The 18,334-nt window shown below is 44.4% G+C and overlaps 1 protein-coding gene across 1 annotated transcript; it reads left to right on the top strand.

Moving 5' to 3' along the window:
• Positions 1-4,434: 4,434 nt before the first annotated feature.
• Positions 4,435-17,384, top strand: sirt6 (sirtuin 6). The gene is made up of 8 exons (XM_046357940.1): positions 4,435-4,669; positions 5,134-5,261; positions 6,366-6,548; positions 7,406-7,465; positions 8,604-8,699; positions 8,853-8,933; positions 15,484-15,607; positions 16,416-17,384. Exons 1-8 carry the CDS (start codon positions 4,604-4,606, stop codon positions 16,827-16,829), a joined length of 1,152 nt encoding a protein of 383 aa, XP_046213896.1. The 5' UTR covers positions 4,435-4,603; the 3' UTR covers positions 16,830-17,384.
• The last annotated feature ends 950 nt before the right edge of the window (positions 17,385-18,334 follow it).

The following is an 18,334-nucleotide window of genomic DNA, read 5'->3' as shown; positions in this document are numbered from 1 at the left end:
CTTATCATAAGGTACTCTACCTCAGGCGAGCAATACCTCGCCCCTAGTATTACCAGAAGTAGCTTGTCTGTCCTGCCTGTGCATGGAAAATCCCGCCAGCTCTATATTATCTGTGTTGTCGTTCAGCCACGACTCGGTGAAACATAAGATATTACAGTTTTTAATGTCGCGTTGGTTGTATAATCTTGATCGTAGGTCATCCATTTTATTTTCCAATGATTGCATGTTGGCCAATAGAACGGATGGCAGTGGGTGTTTACTCACTCGACTACGAATTCTCAGAAGACAACCCGACCTTCGCTCACTTTTCCATGGCCTGCATACTCACCAGACATGTGACCCATTGAGCACGTTTGGGATGCTCTGGATCGACATGTAAGTCAGCGTGTTCCAGTTCCCGCTAATATCCAGCAACATCGCAAAGCCGTTGAAGAGGAGTGGGACAACATTCCACAGGCCACAATCAATGGCCTGATCAACTCTATACAAAGGAGATGTGTCATGCTGCATGAGGCAAATGGTTGTTACACTAGATTCTGACTGGTTTTCTGATCCACCCCCCTGCCTTTTTTTGTAAAGGTATCTATGACCAATAGATCAATATCTGTATTCCAAGTCGTGAAATCCATAGATTAGGGCCTAATCAATGTATTTCAATTTACTGATTTCCTTATATGATCTGTAACTCAGTAAAATCTTTGAAATGGTTGCATGTTGCATTTGCATTTTTCTTCAGTTTAAATATCTTATCACATCACTTGCAAACCATGGTTGACCAACTCCCTGACCAAAATGGTTGACCTTTATGCCATCATAAGTTTATATACTAAAGCCAAAGTAAGGGAAATATGAACTGTGAAAGTAGAAACTACAGCCAAAGATTTGTATAACTAACCCAAGATAGACCACAGCCTCTTGTTTTCAATGGGCGCAAATTAATTATAGTGTGCAGAACAAGCAAGGAGGTGGGCAGAGCCGAGTGTAGCATGTATTGCATATTTCCGTTAAGCAAACTACTCTGTGAAGTGCGCCTGTGCAATAACTCAATTCGCCCTTGCACTTCAATATTTCAGAAAACTGAATTGAGATCAAATGTTTCATCGATGAGAAAATTAGTTATCTATCATCTATATCATGCTGAAACAATCTACCCTTAGGATTATTCAGCATGTCTAAAACCATTTAAACAGTAACATCTGTTACCCCCAATAACTATTTTGCCGTATCCACAATAACCTTCAACCTGGCATTTCTGCTTTCCACAACCCAAGTCGTGTTGATAACCTTACCAATGAAAGCTATGAAATTAACTTTATTCACTATTAAAGTGTCATTTGACACAGCACATTCATGAGCGTAACATTTCTTGTCTTGAAACCATGCCAGGACTAGAAGAAGCAACAGCCCCGAAATTAGGTCTTTAGTATAGGAGCAGCCATGGAAGCTCTATCATTCCGCACTGTAGTTCCAACAATCTGTCTTAAAGCCTCTGCATATGATACATCATGAATGATTCTATAACTCTGAGCCTCTCTCTGCACTTTCCATCCACCAAATGCTGCAGTATGTTCTCCCCCACAATTACAACACTTGACCTTCACATTGCTCACGCATTCACCGTAATCATGTTCCCCTCCACACTTGGCACATTACATTTACATTACATTTAAGTCATTTAGCAGACGCTCTTATCCAGAGCGACTTACAAATTGGTGCATTCTTTTCTTTACACTAAATATCTAGACTTTTCCACATTTTGGTTAAATTTTTCCCCTCATCAAACTGCACACAATACCCCATAATGACAAAGCAAAAACAGTTTTTATTTTTTTTGCAAATGTATTAAAAATATAAAATGGAAATATCACATTTACATAAGTATTCAGACCCTTTACTCTGTACTTTACAGCCTTCTTGGGTATGACGCTACAAGCTTGGCACACCTGTATTTGGGGAGTTTCTCCCATTCTTCTCTGCAGGTCCTCTCAAGCTCTGCCAGGTTGAATGGGGAGCATTACTGCACAGCTATTTTCAGGTCTCTCCAGAGATGTTCGATTGGCTTCAAGTCTGGGCTCTGGCTGGGCCACTCAGGGACGTTCAGGGACTTGTCCCGAAGCCACTCCTGCGTTGTCTTGGCTGTGTGCTTAGGGTCGTTGTCCTGTTGGACGGTGAACTGTTTCCCCAGTCTGTGGTCCAGAAAGCTCTAGAGCAGGTTTTCATCAAGGATCTCTCCGTACTTTGCTCCGTTCATCTCTCCCTTGATCCTGACTAGCCCCCCAGTCCCTGCTGTTGAAAAACATCCCCACAGCATGATGCTGCCACCACCATGCTTCAAGGTAGGGATGGTGCCAGGTTTCCTCCAGACGTGACGCTTGGCATTCAGGCCAAAGAGTTCAATCTTGTTTTCACCAGACCAGAGAATCTTGTTTCTCATGCTCTGAGAGTCCTTTAGGTGCCTTTTGGCAAACTCCAAGCGGGCTGTCATGTGCTTTTTACTGAGGAGTGGCTTCCGTCTGGCCACTCTACCATAAAGGCCTGATTGGTGGAGTGCTGCAGAGATGGTTGTCCTTCTGAAAGGTTCTCCCATCTCCACAGAAGAATTCTGGAGCTCTGTTAGAGTGACTATTGGGTTCTTGGTCACCTCCCTGACCTGAATGCTCAATTTGGCCAGGCGGACAGCTCTAGGAAGTCTTGGTGGTTCCAAACTTCTTCCATTTAAGAATGATGGAGGCCACTGTGTTCTTGGGGACTTTCAATGCTGCAGACATTTTTGGTACCCTTCCCCAGATCTGTGCCTCGACAAAATCCTGTCTCAGAGCTCTACGGACAATTCCTTCAACCTCATAGCTTGGTCTTGTGGGACCTTATATAGACAGGTGTGTGCCTTTCCAAATCATGTCCAATCAATTCAATTTACTACAGGTCAACTTCAATCAAATTGTAGAAACATCTCAAGGATGATCAATAGAAACAGGATGCACCTTTGCTCAATTTTGAGTCTCATAGCAAAGGGTCTGAATACTTATGTAATAAGGTAATACATTTGCAAAAATATCTAAAATCCAGTTTTCACTTTGTCAATATTGTGTGTATGGGTATTGTGTGTAAATTGATTAAGATTTTAGAATAAGGCTGTAACGTAACAAAATGTAGAAAAAGTCAAGGGGTCTGAATACTTTCCTAATGCACTGTACATGTCCCATTGTTTCAAATCAAATCAAAGTTTATTTGTCACGTGCACCGAATACAACAGGTATAAACCTTACAGTGAAATGCTTACTTACAGGCTCTAACCAATGGTGCCAAAAAAAGGTATGTGTGTGTGTGTGTAGGTAGGTAAGTAAAGAAATAAAACAACAGTAGAAAGATGTTTGAAAAGAGAGTAGCAAGGCTATATACAGACACCTGTTAGTCAGGCATATTGAGGTAGTATGTACATGTAGGTTTGGCATTTAAAACACTGCAATGGAGATGGGACAAATTTTCTGACATTGAAACTAAGGAACTTTTCCAGGCAAAACCTCCTCAAACCTCAGCAGCACTGATAAGCTTTCACTTCTTTGACCCTCTTTCCTACTGATCAACTTTTGGCCTCAATCACTCTGCCTCACTACACATTTTCTTTGATATCATATATGGACATAGATATTGGGACCCCAGTGATGACTCCCCTCAAACTAGCATAAGCACCAGGGACATGGCTTTTATTCTTCTTCCCATTACGCTTTCCCATTTGCAGAATCTTCCCTTGCTGATCCTAGCTACCTCAAAATATTAACAATCTACCATTTCCAATGAACCGGGCTAATTTGACTTCACATATCTCTTTCTCAACAGCATTGGTTAGTCAGATCGAGTGTAAATGAGGCCCTGTGCTCTCATCAAACACCATCACCACTTTCCACTCCAACACATTATTACTATTGCTTCCTACCTTGGCCCTCTTTATGGTTTCTTTACTAGATGCTACTCTGCTTTCAGTATCATGATCTCTCTTCTTCATGTCTTTCCACTACAGACCATTCCAGTCCTTGACCCTCATCCTCCCGCTCCATATAATCAGAACTGACACCCATATTGTTAGCATTCCAGCACAACTGGAACATTTTCTCCATTTCGTTCCTTACTACTCGCCGCCATTTCGGCTGTCAGACTTCCAAACTTCTCACACACCAACAACTCATTCACTAAGTCGGATGTCCCACTCGTTAATTTTGCTTGAACTCGGGAGCTGAAGTCCTACTCGTTTCAAAATTGCCCGCCTGGAAGTACCGGAAATACTCGAAGAATGCCTACGGTGCAGCCACTTGGCTTCCTCTCATCACCATATTTGGTAGTGAGTGGAAACGCCAACCGGATGCTTCACATTTATACATCCGGTTAATTTTCGGTCTCATTGTTCTATCTGCACTATAGCCAAGCCAAATAACTCATCAGTCATTTTAAGTAGAATCGTCCCTTATAGATGACGTCATCGAGCGGGGTCTCAACCTCGAGCAAGTGGGCTGGTTTTCAGAAAGAAACAAAAGCTCATTGCGTTGAACGAGAATTTTTACGAGAGCATTGAGGTATATTTCTGAGTTTTTGTTGAGGAGCTGCAGTAATGTCTGTAAACTACGCCGCTGGACTGTCTACATATGCGGACAAAGGTGTTTGCGGGCTCCCCGAGGTAAACACACAGGCAGGTTTTAGCTAACTAGCTAAGTTACTAGTAGCTACAAAGCTTTTCGAGGATTCCCTCTAGTCTAGCCAGAAGTGTACCTACTACCGCAGCACAATATCAAATACTGCCAATATACAGGTAGTTCAAAACTAGCTAGCTAATACTATTATATCTCTGTTACACACTAAAGCTAACATGAACGCCAGTGTAGTGTTACCCCTACCATTACGTTGTTGTTGCTGGTGCCCTAGTCCTTTTGGCACGTTTTGCCATGTTCTCCACACACTGCACCAGGCACCCCACTGAAATAGATGGGTCAAAGCTGCCCTACACCAACACTACCCTCTACACTCTCTCCCTTCTTTCTTACTCTTCCCAACCCGTCCGGTCCTCTCATCTTCATCCCCATCCTCCCTTCACTTTCCCCTCATCTCTGCCCCCGTTATCTCCCCATCCCTACTCTCTCCCAGTCGTTTGACAGTAAAGAAGAGTTAAAGGGGAAGGTGGAGGCTCTGGCCCAGCTGATTAGGGAGTCCCAGTACCTGGTGGTCCACTCTGGGGCAGGCATCAGCACCTCTTCAGGCATACCTGACTTCAGGTAAGCCCATTACCCTGTACCGCTCAACCACTCAGAGTGCATCGCCATAGGCTAAAGAAATACACTCTCCTCCACCTCTCCTTGGTTGTAAAAGGTTTGGTTCATGGCTATGCTGAACTGACACAGAGGATTTGGCCAGTTTAGAAATATATTATTAGTAAAGGCTCGTCATGTTCAATGAACCTACTTGAATTGGATCAGTGTCTTTTTCTCGCTCAAGAAATTGAATCATGAATCATGCATTTTAAACGATTCAAGTAAGAATATAGGAAATGTGAGTCAACACCATCCTCTTATTTGGCTGCAGTACTGTGGTATCAGCAGAGGGGGGCAGTATAGGCTAGCTCTATTACCAGAGCAATGATTGTACAGTAGTGTTGGCTGGATCTCTGTGATGTTGACTTTCACACCAACTTTCCAACGTTTTCTTTTATATTACTTGTCATTACAATGTAATTCTTATTCTCTCGGTCTCTGCTTGTGTCTTCACGGGTTTCCCTTTTCTCCATTGCTGCTGTGCGGAAAAGGACTAGAGGACTTTACATTCATATTTAATTAATCAGCCTTCTGTCATTCTGGTTTGTCTGCCTGCCTGTCTGTTTGTCCTTGAATTTAATTAATGGTCCATTACTGAAAAACCTAGGCATAAAAAGGACACTTTCCCCCCTAAAGCCAGTTTGCAGACTTTCATTGCCCTTCATGTCCAGCGGCCCTTTTCTCTAAAAGATAAGTACTTAATACCTGGCTGACGTACTCCTCTAGCCTAATGACTGTCTTACCAAATAGCTGAGTAGCTTTGATCTGGTCTGAGCAGACTATAAGTCACACAGTGAGAGAGCGGGGGCTGTGTCAGTTAAAAGAGAATGGGAGAGAGGGGAATGCTATGGCCTTCATTCTGTATTCTCAGTATGTCTCGCTCTTCCTCTTGCATAGAAATGCATCTCTTGCCTTTTGAAGCCCGGCAGCTACCACAACAGATGCCACACCTTACTACAGAGATGTGGAGAGATTGCTTGACAGTCTGTCTTGTATGTTGCCCTGTCATAACCTTAGATGTGCGTTTGTACACACCTCTCACACTTCTATGTTGTCTCCCTCTCTCAGGGGTCCCAAAGGAGTGTGGACAATGGAGGAGAGGGGCGAGTCTCCCCACTTTGACACCACATTCGAGGAAGCTCGGCCCAGCCTCACTCACATGGCCCTGCTGGCTCTGCAGAGAGCCAGCTACCTCAAATACCTCATCAGCCAGAATGTGGACGGCATCCACGTCCGCTCCGGCTTCCCCAGGTAACACTCCTCCTGCAAAATAGACTCTGTATCTCAATGGGTTTTTCACGGTTAAATAAAATATGAAGCCTGCTATACTGTCCCAATGAAACACTACAATCATTCTCTGCCCAGGACCCGTATTTATCAAGTGTCTCAGAGAATAAATGCAGATCTAGGATCAGTTTTGTTTTTTAGATCATAAATAATAAGATTCTATGGACAGGAGGGACCTGATTCTAGATCATGACTCCTATTCTAAAGACTCTTTGAATAAGCCCTGGTCTCTCTTGTGAATAGGATTTCATAGAATTGGAACGGCTACAGCTAGAGAGTGAAATCAAAATGATTCAATACATTAGCAGGAGAATAGCATTATTTCAATTTATATGGTATTCAGTTGGGAAGGAAATGCAAAAATAAAGTACTCTGTTCAAATCAAAGTTTTTGTCATGTGTGCCGAATACAGCAGGTGTAGACCTTAGTGAAATGCTTACTTACAGGCCCTAACCAACATTGCAATTTGTAAGTAAAAAATAGGTATTAGGTGAACAATAGATAAGTAAAGAAATAAAAACAACAGTGAAAATAACAGTAGCGAGGCTATATACAGTAGCGAGGCTATGTACAGGCACCGGTTAGTCGGGCTAATTGATGCAATACGTACATGTAGGTATAGTTAAAGTCACTATACATAGATGATAAACAGAGTAGCAGGAGTGTAAAAGAGGGGTTGGCGGGTGGGGGTGGCGGGACACAATACAGATAGTCCGGGGAGCCAATGTGCGTTGCTTCAACACTCATTTACATTCATATAAATTGTTTGTCACTACATACTTATGTGAAATAAGCAGTCTCTCTTTCTCTCTCTGATTCAGAAATCTGCTCTCTGAGTTGCATGGGAACATGTTCGTGGAGGAGTGTGGGAAGTGTGGCAAGTACGTCTGTTCAAACCACTCTTAGTGAAAGATGTCACACACGACGAATTCAAAAGAATAGAAATGTTATGCGCTTCACATTAGAATGAAAGCATAGTGAAACACAGTTCAGCCCATCTTGAACAAAAATTGTTATTTTGTGTGCCCTCAACTGGTTAATTTATACTGAACCCGCTCTCTTTGTCACACACACGCACGTCATATAAAAGCCAGATTGATTAACCCTGCACTGTTTTCAATTGATGCTAAATCTTATTGTTACCGCTTTTTTTCTTCCCAATTTCTTGATATCCAATTGGTAGTTAGTCTTGTACCATTGCTGCAACCCCCGTACGGACTTAGGGAAAGGTGAAGATAGAGCGCCATGCGTCCACCAAAACACGACCCCGCCAAGCCGCACTGCTTCTTGACAACACTGCTCGCTTAACCCCGAAAGCCAGCCGCACCAATGTGTCGGGGGAAACAACGTACAGCTGGCGACCGAAGTCAGCTTGCAGGCGCCCGGGCCACCACAAGGAGTCGCTAGAGTGTGATGAGACAAGGATATCCCAGCCGGCCAAACCCTCCCCTAACCCGGACAGCGCTCGGTCAATTGTAGTCGGCTGCGGCACAGCCTGGGATCGAACCCTGGTCTGTAATGATGCCTTGGAAGCAGTGCCTTAGATCCGATGCCCCACTCGGGAGGCATTGATGCTAATTCTAATCTAAATCTGCCAACACTGTTTCCCTACTTCAACTGTCAATTCCACAAAAATAAACAAGAATAGACAGACTTCTCACTTTCCATATGTTAACAACCTGAGGCAACTTGGGCAAGGGAGGCTGGCTTGTATAAGCAGGGAAAATCCATTCCAGCAACATACTAATAGGAATCACTTATCTAGCCTTCAGCCACCACCTGTACTGCCCTACACGGGCATGACAACAGCAAAGTATATACATCAGCCACCTCACACGCTCTTTAAACTCTTTGAAATGTGTTTGTTCACTGAACTGTGTTGATAACTGCCACATGTAAAGTGGCACTGTCCATCAGAGTTCTAATACTGAATTATATGGCACTGCCTCACCGAAGGTTCTTCACCAGTAAGTCAACGTGAAAGGCATCACAGGTTCTGATGGATGTGTGGTTTTTCAGGCAGTATGTGCGGGAAAAGGTCATTGGTGTGATGGGGCTGAAACCCACTGGAAAATACTGTGAGGAGGTCCGGGGAAGAGGACTCAGGTCCTGCAGGTAACACACGCACACACTGGGGATTACTCATCCAGTTTCACCGTCTTGGTATTTCAGGGAAATACACTAATAAGATATCAGATCATCACGCTGTATCAGTACATAGCCAGGTGTCTGCTAAGAAATTACCCTAAAGTGTGCGTGTTCACACAGGGGGAAGCTCATCAGTACCATACTGGACTGGGAGGAAGCTCTGCCTGAAAAAGACCTCAACAGAGCCGAAGAAGCTAGCAGGTAAGAGAAAAAGATAGACAGACAGAGAAAGACAGAGAACAAAAGCAGAGCACCTCTTTAAATAAGTGAGTGTATTTCTGTTGGCCCTGTAGGTCAGAATGTTAGGTAACCCTGTTAACCCTGTGATATGGCGGCACAGTCTTGTGTATGCCTCTATCTATTGATGTGCAAACCACCGCTCCATTTCTGGGTCAACTAATTCCCAACGTAATCCCCTTTTAATGGAGGACCTTTCTTCTCTTCATTAAATCTACAATTATGCGTGCACACACACATTGCACTTACATAATTAGACTGAAGTGATTTAGATTAGAACAATTGTCTGTCACAGATCCTTGTTGGCCCTGACCTAGCTTTTGAGGAAGGCTAAGTAGCAAATAGGCAGAGGGTAGCATAATTTGTCCGATTTGTCTGTAATAATGATATGGGAATAATAATGAATTTTATTTTGGAAAGTGCTGTCTTGCATCGAACAGCAACAACAAGGACAAGTGGATAAACAGGTTAATGTCAAGCCCTGCATGTTTTTTTTTTCAAAGGTCTCATGAAATGAAGGCCTACAACACACATTGGCTGCTACTGTAGACTGATGGGTTCTGACTTCTAAAACATTGTTACACATCAGGTATCCTATGGAAAGGAGAAGGCCAACAGTCTGGTTGTTACATCAGAAGTGAATGGTTATCTGTAGGAGGAATGCATATGGTGGAGTCAAGTAAGGTTGGATTAGAGCCAGGGGCTTGGAATGTTACCAAGTAAAGGAAATCACATGGTTGCGGTCACTGATAAGGGTGGAGAGCTGTGGATTTGGGGGCCGAATGGGGGCCGAGGTTAGGTCACCGTAAGGGAGAAGGAACAGTTTATTACCCACATCACTTAACTTCCTGCCTAGCAATAAAGCTGTAATGTTTAGAGGGAAGGATGAGACTTCACCTAGAGTATATAATATATATACTTGTGATGGTGGGACCATGTCTTTGTCTGTTCAGCTGTCTGACCCATTGGGTGAATCAACTTGGTTTGAGCTTTAATAATCGTCCGTGAGTTTTTACTTGGTTCATTTAGAACCTAACCAGGCTGAATGACAGAACAGCTATTTCCGTGTTAAAATGTTATGGGATGCATTTTCTCCGTTGTTTTTGAAGGTAGGTCACTCTGGTAGGCCTACATTATGATCAAATAGCCACAGTAGCCTACTTGGCCACTGTTAAAATAGTAACTTAAAGCGGGTACAGCCTCAGTGTCCACAGTGAACGTGTGCAGGAAGTTACACAGAATCTTCACAACATTCGAGTTTGCAGTCAGCAGACCTGAAATTTGCTCAGTGCCGACATCTTTTTGTGGGAACAGTGCCTGGGTCTGAACACCTCCTCCCTCTGCAACTGGATAATGGACTGGTGGTGAGGGTAGGCAACATCACTTCCGCCATGCTGGGGTCCCCCGCCAACACGGGGTCCCCCACAGGGGTGTGTTCTTAGTCCCTTTGTGTGTTTTTGTTCTGTTATTTTTAGTATTACAGGTTAGTTATCATTGTTTTAGTTCACAATGGAGCCCCTAGATCCACTCTGCATACCCCTGTTACCTCCCTTGTCCCACCCCCCACACATGCGGTGACATCACCCATTACAACCAGCATGTCCAGAGATACAACCTCTCTCATCATCACCCAGTGCCTGGGCTTACCTCCGCTGTACCCGCACCCCACCATACCCCTGTCTGCGCATTATGCCTTGAATATACTCTACCATGCCCAGAAACCTGCTCCTCTTATCCTCTGCCCCCAACGCTCTAGGCGACCAGTTTTGATAGCCTTTAGCCGTACCCTCATACTACTCCTTCTCTGTTCCGCGGGTGATGTGGAGGTAAACCCAGGCCCCGCATGTCCCGAGGTACCCTCATTTTTTGACTTCTGTGATCGAAAAAGTCTTGGTTTTATGCATGTCAACATCAGAAGCCTCCTCCCTAAGTTTGTTTTACTCACTGCTTTAGCACACTCTGCTAATCCTGATGTCCTTGCCGTGTCTGAATCCTGGCTCAGGAAGGCCACCAAAAATTCAGAGATTTCCATACCAAACTATAACATCTTCCGTCAAGATAGAACTGCCAAAGGGGGCGGAGTCGCAGTCTACTGCAGAGATAGCCTGCAAAGTAATGTCATACTTTCCAGGTCCATACCCAAACAGTTTGAACTACTAATTTTGAAAATTACTCCCTCCAGAAACAAGTCTCTCACTGTTGCCGCCTGCTACCGACCCCCCTCAGCTCCCAGCTGTGCCCTGGACACCATTTGTGAATTGATCGCCCCCCATCTAGCTTCAGAGTTCGTTCTGTTAGGTGACCTAAACTGGGATATGCTTAACACCCCGGCAGTCCTACACTCTAAGCTAGATGCCCTCAATCTCACTCAAATCATCAAGGAACCCACCAGGTACAACCCTAACTCTGTAAACAAGGGCACCCTCATAGACGTCATCCTGACCAACTGGCCCTCCAAATATACCTCTGCTGTCTTCAACCAGGATCTCAGCGATCACTGCCTCATCGCCTGTATCCGCCACGGAGCCGCAGTCAAACGACCACCCCTCATCACTGTCAAACGCTCCCTAAAACACTTCTGTGAGCAGGCCTTTCTTTTCGACCTGGCCCGGGTATCCTGGAAGGACATTGACCTCATCCCGTCAGTTGAGGATGCATGGTCATTCTTTAAAAGTAACTTCCTCACCATTCTAGATAAGCATGCTCCGTTCAAAAAATGCAGAACCAAGAACAGATACAGCCCTTGGTTCACTCCAGACCTGACTGCCCTCGACCAGCACAAAAACATCCTGTGGCGGACTGCAATAGCATCGAATAGCCCCCGTGATATGCAACTGTTCAGGGAAGTCAGGAACCAATACACGCAGTCAGTCAGGAAAGCTAAGGCCAGCTTCTTCAGGCAGAAGTTTGCATCCTGTAGCTCCAACTCCAAAAAGTTCTGGGACACTGTGAAGTCCATGGAGAACAAGAGCACCTCCTCCCAGCTGCCCACTGCACTGAGGCTAGGAAACATGGTCTCCACCGATAAATCCATGATTATCGAAAACTTCAATAAGCACTTCTCAACGGCTGGCCATGCCTTCCGCCTGGCTACTCCAACCTCGGCCAACAGCTCCGCCCCCCCCCGTAGCTCCTCACCCAAGCCTCTCCAGGTTCTCCTTTACCCAAATCCAGATAGCAGATGTTCTGAAAGAGCTGCAAAACCTGGACCCGTACAAATCAGCTGGGCTTGACAATCTGAACCCGCTATTTCTGAAACTATCTGCCGCCATTGTCGCAACCCCTATTACCAGCCTGTTCAACCTCTCTTTCATATCGTCTGAGATCCCCAAGGATTGGAAAGCTGCCGCAGTCATCCCCCTCTTCAAAGGGGGAGACACCCTGGACCCAAACTGTTACAGACCTATATCCATCCTGCCCTGCCTATCTAAGGTCTTCGAAAGCCAAGTCTACAAACAGGTCACTGACCATCTCGAATCCCACCGTACCTTCTCCGCTGTGCAATCTGGTTTCCGAGCCGGTCACGGGTGCACCTCAGCCACACTCAAGGTACTAAACGATATCATAACCACCATCGATAAAAGACAGTACTGTGCAGCCGTCTTCATCGACCTCGCCAAGGCTTTCGACTCTGTCAATCACCATATTCTTATCGGCAGACTCAACAGCCTCGGTTTTTCGGATGACTGCCTTGCCTGGTTCACCAATTACTTTGCAGACAGAGTTCAGTGTGTCAAATCGGAGGGCATGCTGTCCGGTCCTCTGGCAGTCTCTATGGGGGTGCCACAAGGTTCAATTCTCGGGCCGACTCTTTTCTCTGTATATATCAATGATGTTGCTCTTGCTGCGGGCGATTCCCTGATCCACCTCTACGCAGACGACACCATTCTATATACTTTCGGCTCGTCATTGGACACTGTGCTATCTAACCTCCAAACGAGCTTCAATGCCATACAGCACTCCTTCCGTGGCCTCCAACTGCTCTTAAACGCGAGTAAAACCAAATGCATGCTTTTCAACCGATCGCTGCCTGCACCCGCATGCCCGACTAGCATCACCACCCTGGATGGTTCCGACCTTGAATATGTGGACATCTATAAGTACCTAGGTGTCTGGCTAGACTGCAAACTCTCCTTCCAGACCCACATCAAACATCTACAATCGAAAATCAAATCAAGAGTCGGCTTTCTATTCCGCAACAAAGCCTCCTTCACTCACGCTGCCAAGCTTACCCTAGTAAAACTGACTATCCTACCGATCCTCGACTTCGGCGATGTCATCTACAAAATGGCTTCCAACACTCTACTCAGCAAACTGGATGCAGTCTATCACAGTGCCATCCGTTTTGTCACTAAAGCACCTTATACCACCCACCACTGCGACTTGTATGCTCTAGTCGGCTGGCCCTCACTACATATTCGTCGCCAGACCCACTGGCTCCAGGTCATCTACAAGTCCATGCTAGGTAAAGCTCCGCCTTATCTCAGTTCACTGGTCACGATGGCAACACCCATCCGTAGCACGTGCTCCAGCAGGTGTATCTCACTGATCATCCCTAAAGCCAACACATCATTTGGCCGCCTTTCGTTCCAGTACTCTGCTGCCTGTGACTGGAACGAATTGCAAAAATCGCTGAAGTTGGAGACTTTTATCTCCCTCACCAACTTCAAACATCAGCTATCCGAGCAGCTAACCGATCGCTGCAGCTGTACATAGTCTATAGGAAAATAGCCCACCCATTTTCACCTACCTCATTCCCATACTGTTTTTTATACTGTTTTTATTTATTTATTTTTCTGCTCTTTTGCACACCAATATCTCTACCTGTACATGACCATCTGATCATTTATCACTCCAGTGTTAATCTGCAAAACTGTATTATTCGCCTACCTCCTCATGCCTTTTGCACACATTGTATATAGACTGCCCATTTTTTTTCTACTGTGTTATTGACTTGTTAATTGTTTATTCCATGTGTAACTCTGTGTTGTCTGTTCACACTGCTATGCTTTATCTTGGCCAGGTCGCAGTTGCAAATGAGAACTTGTTCTCAACTAGCCTACCTGGTTAAATAAAGGTGAAATAAAAATAAAAAATAAAAAATTATTGATACTGTGTTGTTGGGATGAGAGTTTGCACAAACAGTAGTTCACTTTACTTGTACATGTGACATTAAAACAACCGAACACAGTGTTCAGTGCGTTCAGAAAGTATTCAGGCCCCTTGACCTTTTCCACATTTTGTAACGTTAAAGCCTTGTTCTAAAATTGATTAAATAAAACATTTTCCTCATCAATCTACACACAATACCCCATAATGACAAAGCGAAAACAGGTTTTTAGACATTTTTGCAAATTGATGAAAAACAGAAATACCTTATTTAGATGTGTATTTGGGCTCTTTGCTATGAGGCTCAATTGATATCAGGTGCATCCTGTTTCCATTGATCATTCTTGAGCTGTTTCTACAACGTGATTGGAGTCCACCTGTGGTAAATTCAATTGATAGGACGTGATTTGGAAAGGCACACACCTGTCTAGATGAAGTCCTACAGTCCACAGTGCGTGTCAGAGCAACAACCAAGCAATGAGGTTGAAGGAATTGTCCGTAGAGCTCCAAGACAGGATTGTGTCTAGGCACCGATCTGGGGAAAGGTACCAAAAAAATGGCTGCAGCATTGAAGGTCCCTAAGAACACAGTGGCCGTCATTCTTAAATGGAAGAAGTTTGGAACCACGAAGACGCTTTCTAATGCTGGCCACCCGGCCAAACAGAGCAATCGGGGGAGAAGAGCCTTGGTCTGGGAGGTGACCAAGAACCTGATGGTCACTGACAGAGCTCCAGATTTCCTCTGTGGAAATGGGAGAATCTTTCAGAAGGACCACCGTCTCTGCAGCACTCCACCAATCAGGTCTTTTATGGTAGAGTGGCCCGATGGAAGCCACTCCTCAGTAAAAAGGCACATGACAGCCAGCATGGAGTTTTACAAAAGGCACCTAAAGGACTCTCAGACGATGAGGAACAAGATTCTCTGGTCTGACGAAACCAAGATTGAACTATCAGTGCCTGGACTTGAACCTGATCGAACATCTCTGGAGAGACCTGAAAATAGCTGTGCAGTGACACTCCCCATCCAACCTGACCGAACTTGAGAGGATCTAAAGAGAAGAATAGGAAAATTTCCCCAAATACAGGTGTGCCAAAGAGGACTTGAGGCTGTAATGGCTGCCAAAGATACTAAAACAAAGTACTGAGTAAAGGGTCTGAATACTTATGTAAATGTGATATTTCAGTTTATTTGTATTTATAAATTTACAACAATTTAACCAGTTTTTGCTTTGTAATTATGGGGTTTGTGTGTAGACTGGGGAAGAAAAAGCTGTTTTAATTCATTTTAGAATTAAGGATGTTAATTTACAAAATGCACTGTATATAGCAGGTTCTATGGTGGTGGACCTGGTTGTTTGTAGGTAATGATTATGGGTAATGTAGTTTTGTGGTGTTTCTCTGTCTAGACGGGCCGACCTGGCGCTGACCCTGGGTACCTCTCTGCAGATCAAGCCCAGCGGAGACCTGCCCCTCTTCACCAAACGCAAGGGGGGCAAGGTGGTCATCGTCAACCTTCAGCCCACCAAACATGTGAGTCTCGCAAACCACACACAAACACATGAGTAACGCGCACACTCACTCACATATACACGCATTTCGCTACACCTGCAATAACATCTGCTAAACATGTATGTGACAAATAAAACGATTTGATACACAACAATCTGTGCACCACTAAGCGGACACGCACACAAACCTCAACTTACGTGTAATTAACTCAATCACACTGTATCCTATTAAACATGAGTTGCGAACATGAACACAATATCGTCCGATTTCCACAAATGATTGTTTGCGCAGTTCAAATCAGCTAGCTCTCGGATGTTTACAGCCTGTTATCTTCAGAAGTTTCCTGTTTGTCACATAGAACCGTGTAATTCTAAGGTCTGGTGTTCCACAGAGGTTTCGAGCTAAAAATAGAAACCCAGCTGCATGAATAATTCAGCCAATGTGTTCAGTGAGATCATACTTGATTAATGACTCAACACATTCTCTCAGCTAATCCCACTGCAGGACCTGTAGAAAGTTTAGAGGCAATTCAACGATGGCCTATGTTCCGTAAGGAATACAAAGGCATAAGTAAGATGCAGTAGCGTCTTGATGTGTAGTCCTGCACTTGTCTGGGTGGTTTCGCCCTTAAAGGTGGACAAGTCAAATTCTCGCAGCTGACGGTTCTCATTTGAGGGCCTGCCGTTTTATTGGATCAGGTTATATCACATGGTAAGTATATACTCCTATCCTGGCCCTTCTGTCATTTGTGTTTTGCAAACACTGACGTGGTAGGTAGTAGGTTGTTACTGGTCGAGGTCTCAAGCTCATGTTCGTTTCTGTCTGGCAGGACAAACACGCGCACCTGCGTATCAACGGTTATGTGGACGAGGTCATGAGCCAGTTGATGGAGCTGCTGGGATTGGACATCCCAAAGTGGGACGGGCCCACCGTCTGCGAGCGCTCCACCCCTGACCAGAAACCACTCCCTGCCATTGCTACAAAGAAGGAAGTAAAGAAGGGTGTGAAGAAAGAGGCTAAACGGGAGGGTAGGAAAAGACTAGGAGAACCAAAGAAGGAAGAGGAGGATGAAGAGAAGATTGCAGTAAAGAAAGAGAGGGCGGAACAAACAACAGAAGAGCATGAGAAAGACCTGCAGGCCTGTACTGACTCTAACCCTATCCCAGTCCGAACACAGAACCAGGACCTGTCCAGAGGTGGAGACCAGAACGAGGGGGCCAACTCCCCAACACTCTCCCTCTGACAGTTCAGACAGCCCCCAAGAGCCCAACAGAGTGAAGAATAAGCCAGTAGTGTCTTAGTATTGTCCCTTAATCAGTTCTTATACACACTGACCTAGAACAATGCTGCCTGGGACCAATGCTGAAAGGTCTGTAAGTGAGAATGTACAGTACCAGTCCAACGTTTGGACACACCTACTCATTCAAGGGGTTTTCTTTATTTTTGCTATTTTCTACATTGTAGAATAGTAGTGAATACATATATGAAATAGCACATATGGAGTCATGTAGTAACCAAAAAAGTTTTAAACAAATCAAAATATTTTATATTTTTGTTTCTTCAAAGTAGTCACCCTTTGCCTTGACAATTTTGCACACTCTTGGCATTCTCTCAACCAGCTTGGAATGATTCTCCAATAGTCTTGAAGTTGGGTGATTGAGGAGGCCAGGCCATCTAATGCAGCACTCCATCACTCTCTTTCTTGATCAAATAGCCCATACACAGCCTGGAGGTGTGTTGGGTCATTGTCCTGTTGAAAAACAAATGAAAGTCCCACTAAGTGCAAAAATATCAAATTTTGACGCATCAGACCAAAGGACAGATTTCCACTGGTCTAATGTCCATTGCTTGTGTTTCTTAGCCCAAGCAAGTCTCTTATTGGTGTCCTTTAGCATTGGTTTCTTTGCAGCAATTCGACCATGAATGCCTGATTCACGGAGTCTCCTCTGAACAGTTGACGTTGAGATGTGTCTGTTACTAGAACTCTGTGAAGCATTTATTTGTGCTGCAATTTGTGAGGCTGGTAACTCTAAGGAACTTATCCTCTGCAGCAGAGGTAACTTCCTCATGAGAGCCAGTTTCATCATAGTGCTTGATGGTTTTTGCGACTGCATTTGAAGAAACTTTCAAAGTTCGACATTTTCCGAATTGACTGATCTTTATGTCTTAAAGTAATTATGTACTGTCGTTTCTCTTTGCTTATTTGAGCTGTTCTTGCCATAATATGGACTTAGTCCTATTTGGTAAAAGACCATCTTCTGTATTCTAGCCCAACACAACAGATTGGCTCAAACAAATTAAGAAGGAAAGAAATTCAACAAATTAACTTTTAAGAAGGCACACCTGTTAATTGAAATGCATTCCAAGTGACTTCCTCATGAGGCTGGTTGAGAGAATGCCAAGAAGCTGTCAAAGGTAAAGGGCTACCTTGAATAATCTAAAATATGTCCTTAACAATTTTGGTTACTACATGATTCCATGTGTGTTATTCCATAGTTTTGATGTCTTCACTATTATTGTACAAGCGTTTGACTGTTACTGTATACCTCTGACAGAACATAGGGAAGGCTTGATTAAGTAACAGGGAGAACCAGCAGGAGTGTGGCTCTCTAGTGAACATTTCTCAGCAATACAGATATAGAGAAGGGAAAGAAGACCCTTGAATATAATAGTAATCTGACCACTAGAAGTGCCAGAGCAAGGCCACCCAACACCACACAATCACCCATACTTAAAATGTATGCATGC

This window comes from Oncorhynchus gorbuscha, linkage group LG08 (assembly GCF_021184085.1).
Source record: "Oncorhynchus gorbuscha isolate QuinsamMale2020 ecotype Even-year linkage group LG08, OgorEven_v1.0, whole genome shotgun sequence".
Taxonomy (NCBI): domain Eukaryota; kingdom Metazoa; phylum Chordata; class Actinopteri; order Salmoniformes; family Salmonidae; genus Oncorhynchus; species Oncorhynchus gorbuscha.
The sequence above is the reverse complement of the archived record's forward strand: the minus strand, read 5'-3'. Positions and strand labels throughout refer to the sequence as shown.

Coding starts and splice junctions, on each gene's coding strand:
- sirt6 (XM_046357940.1), top strand. CDS start 4,604: ATGTCTGTAAACTACGCCGCTGGACTGTCTACATATGCGGACAAAGGT. Junction 6,549..7,405: donor GTCCGCTCCGGCTTCCCCAG/GTAACACTCCTC, acceptor TCTCTGATTCAG/AAATCTGCTCTCTGAGTTGC. Junction 7,466..8,603: donor GAGTGTGGGAAGTGTGGCAA/GTACGTCTGTTC, acceptor GTGGTTTTTCAG/GCAGTATGTGCGGGAAAAGG.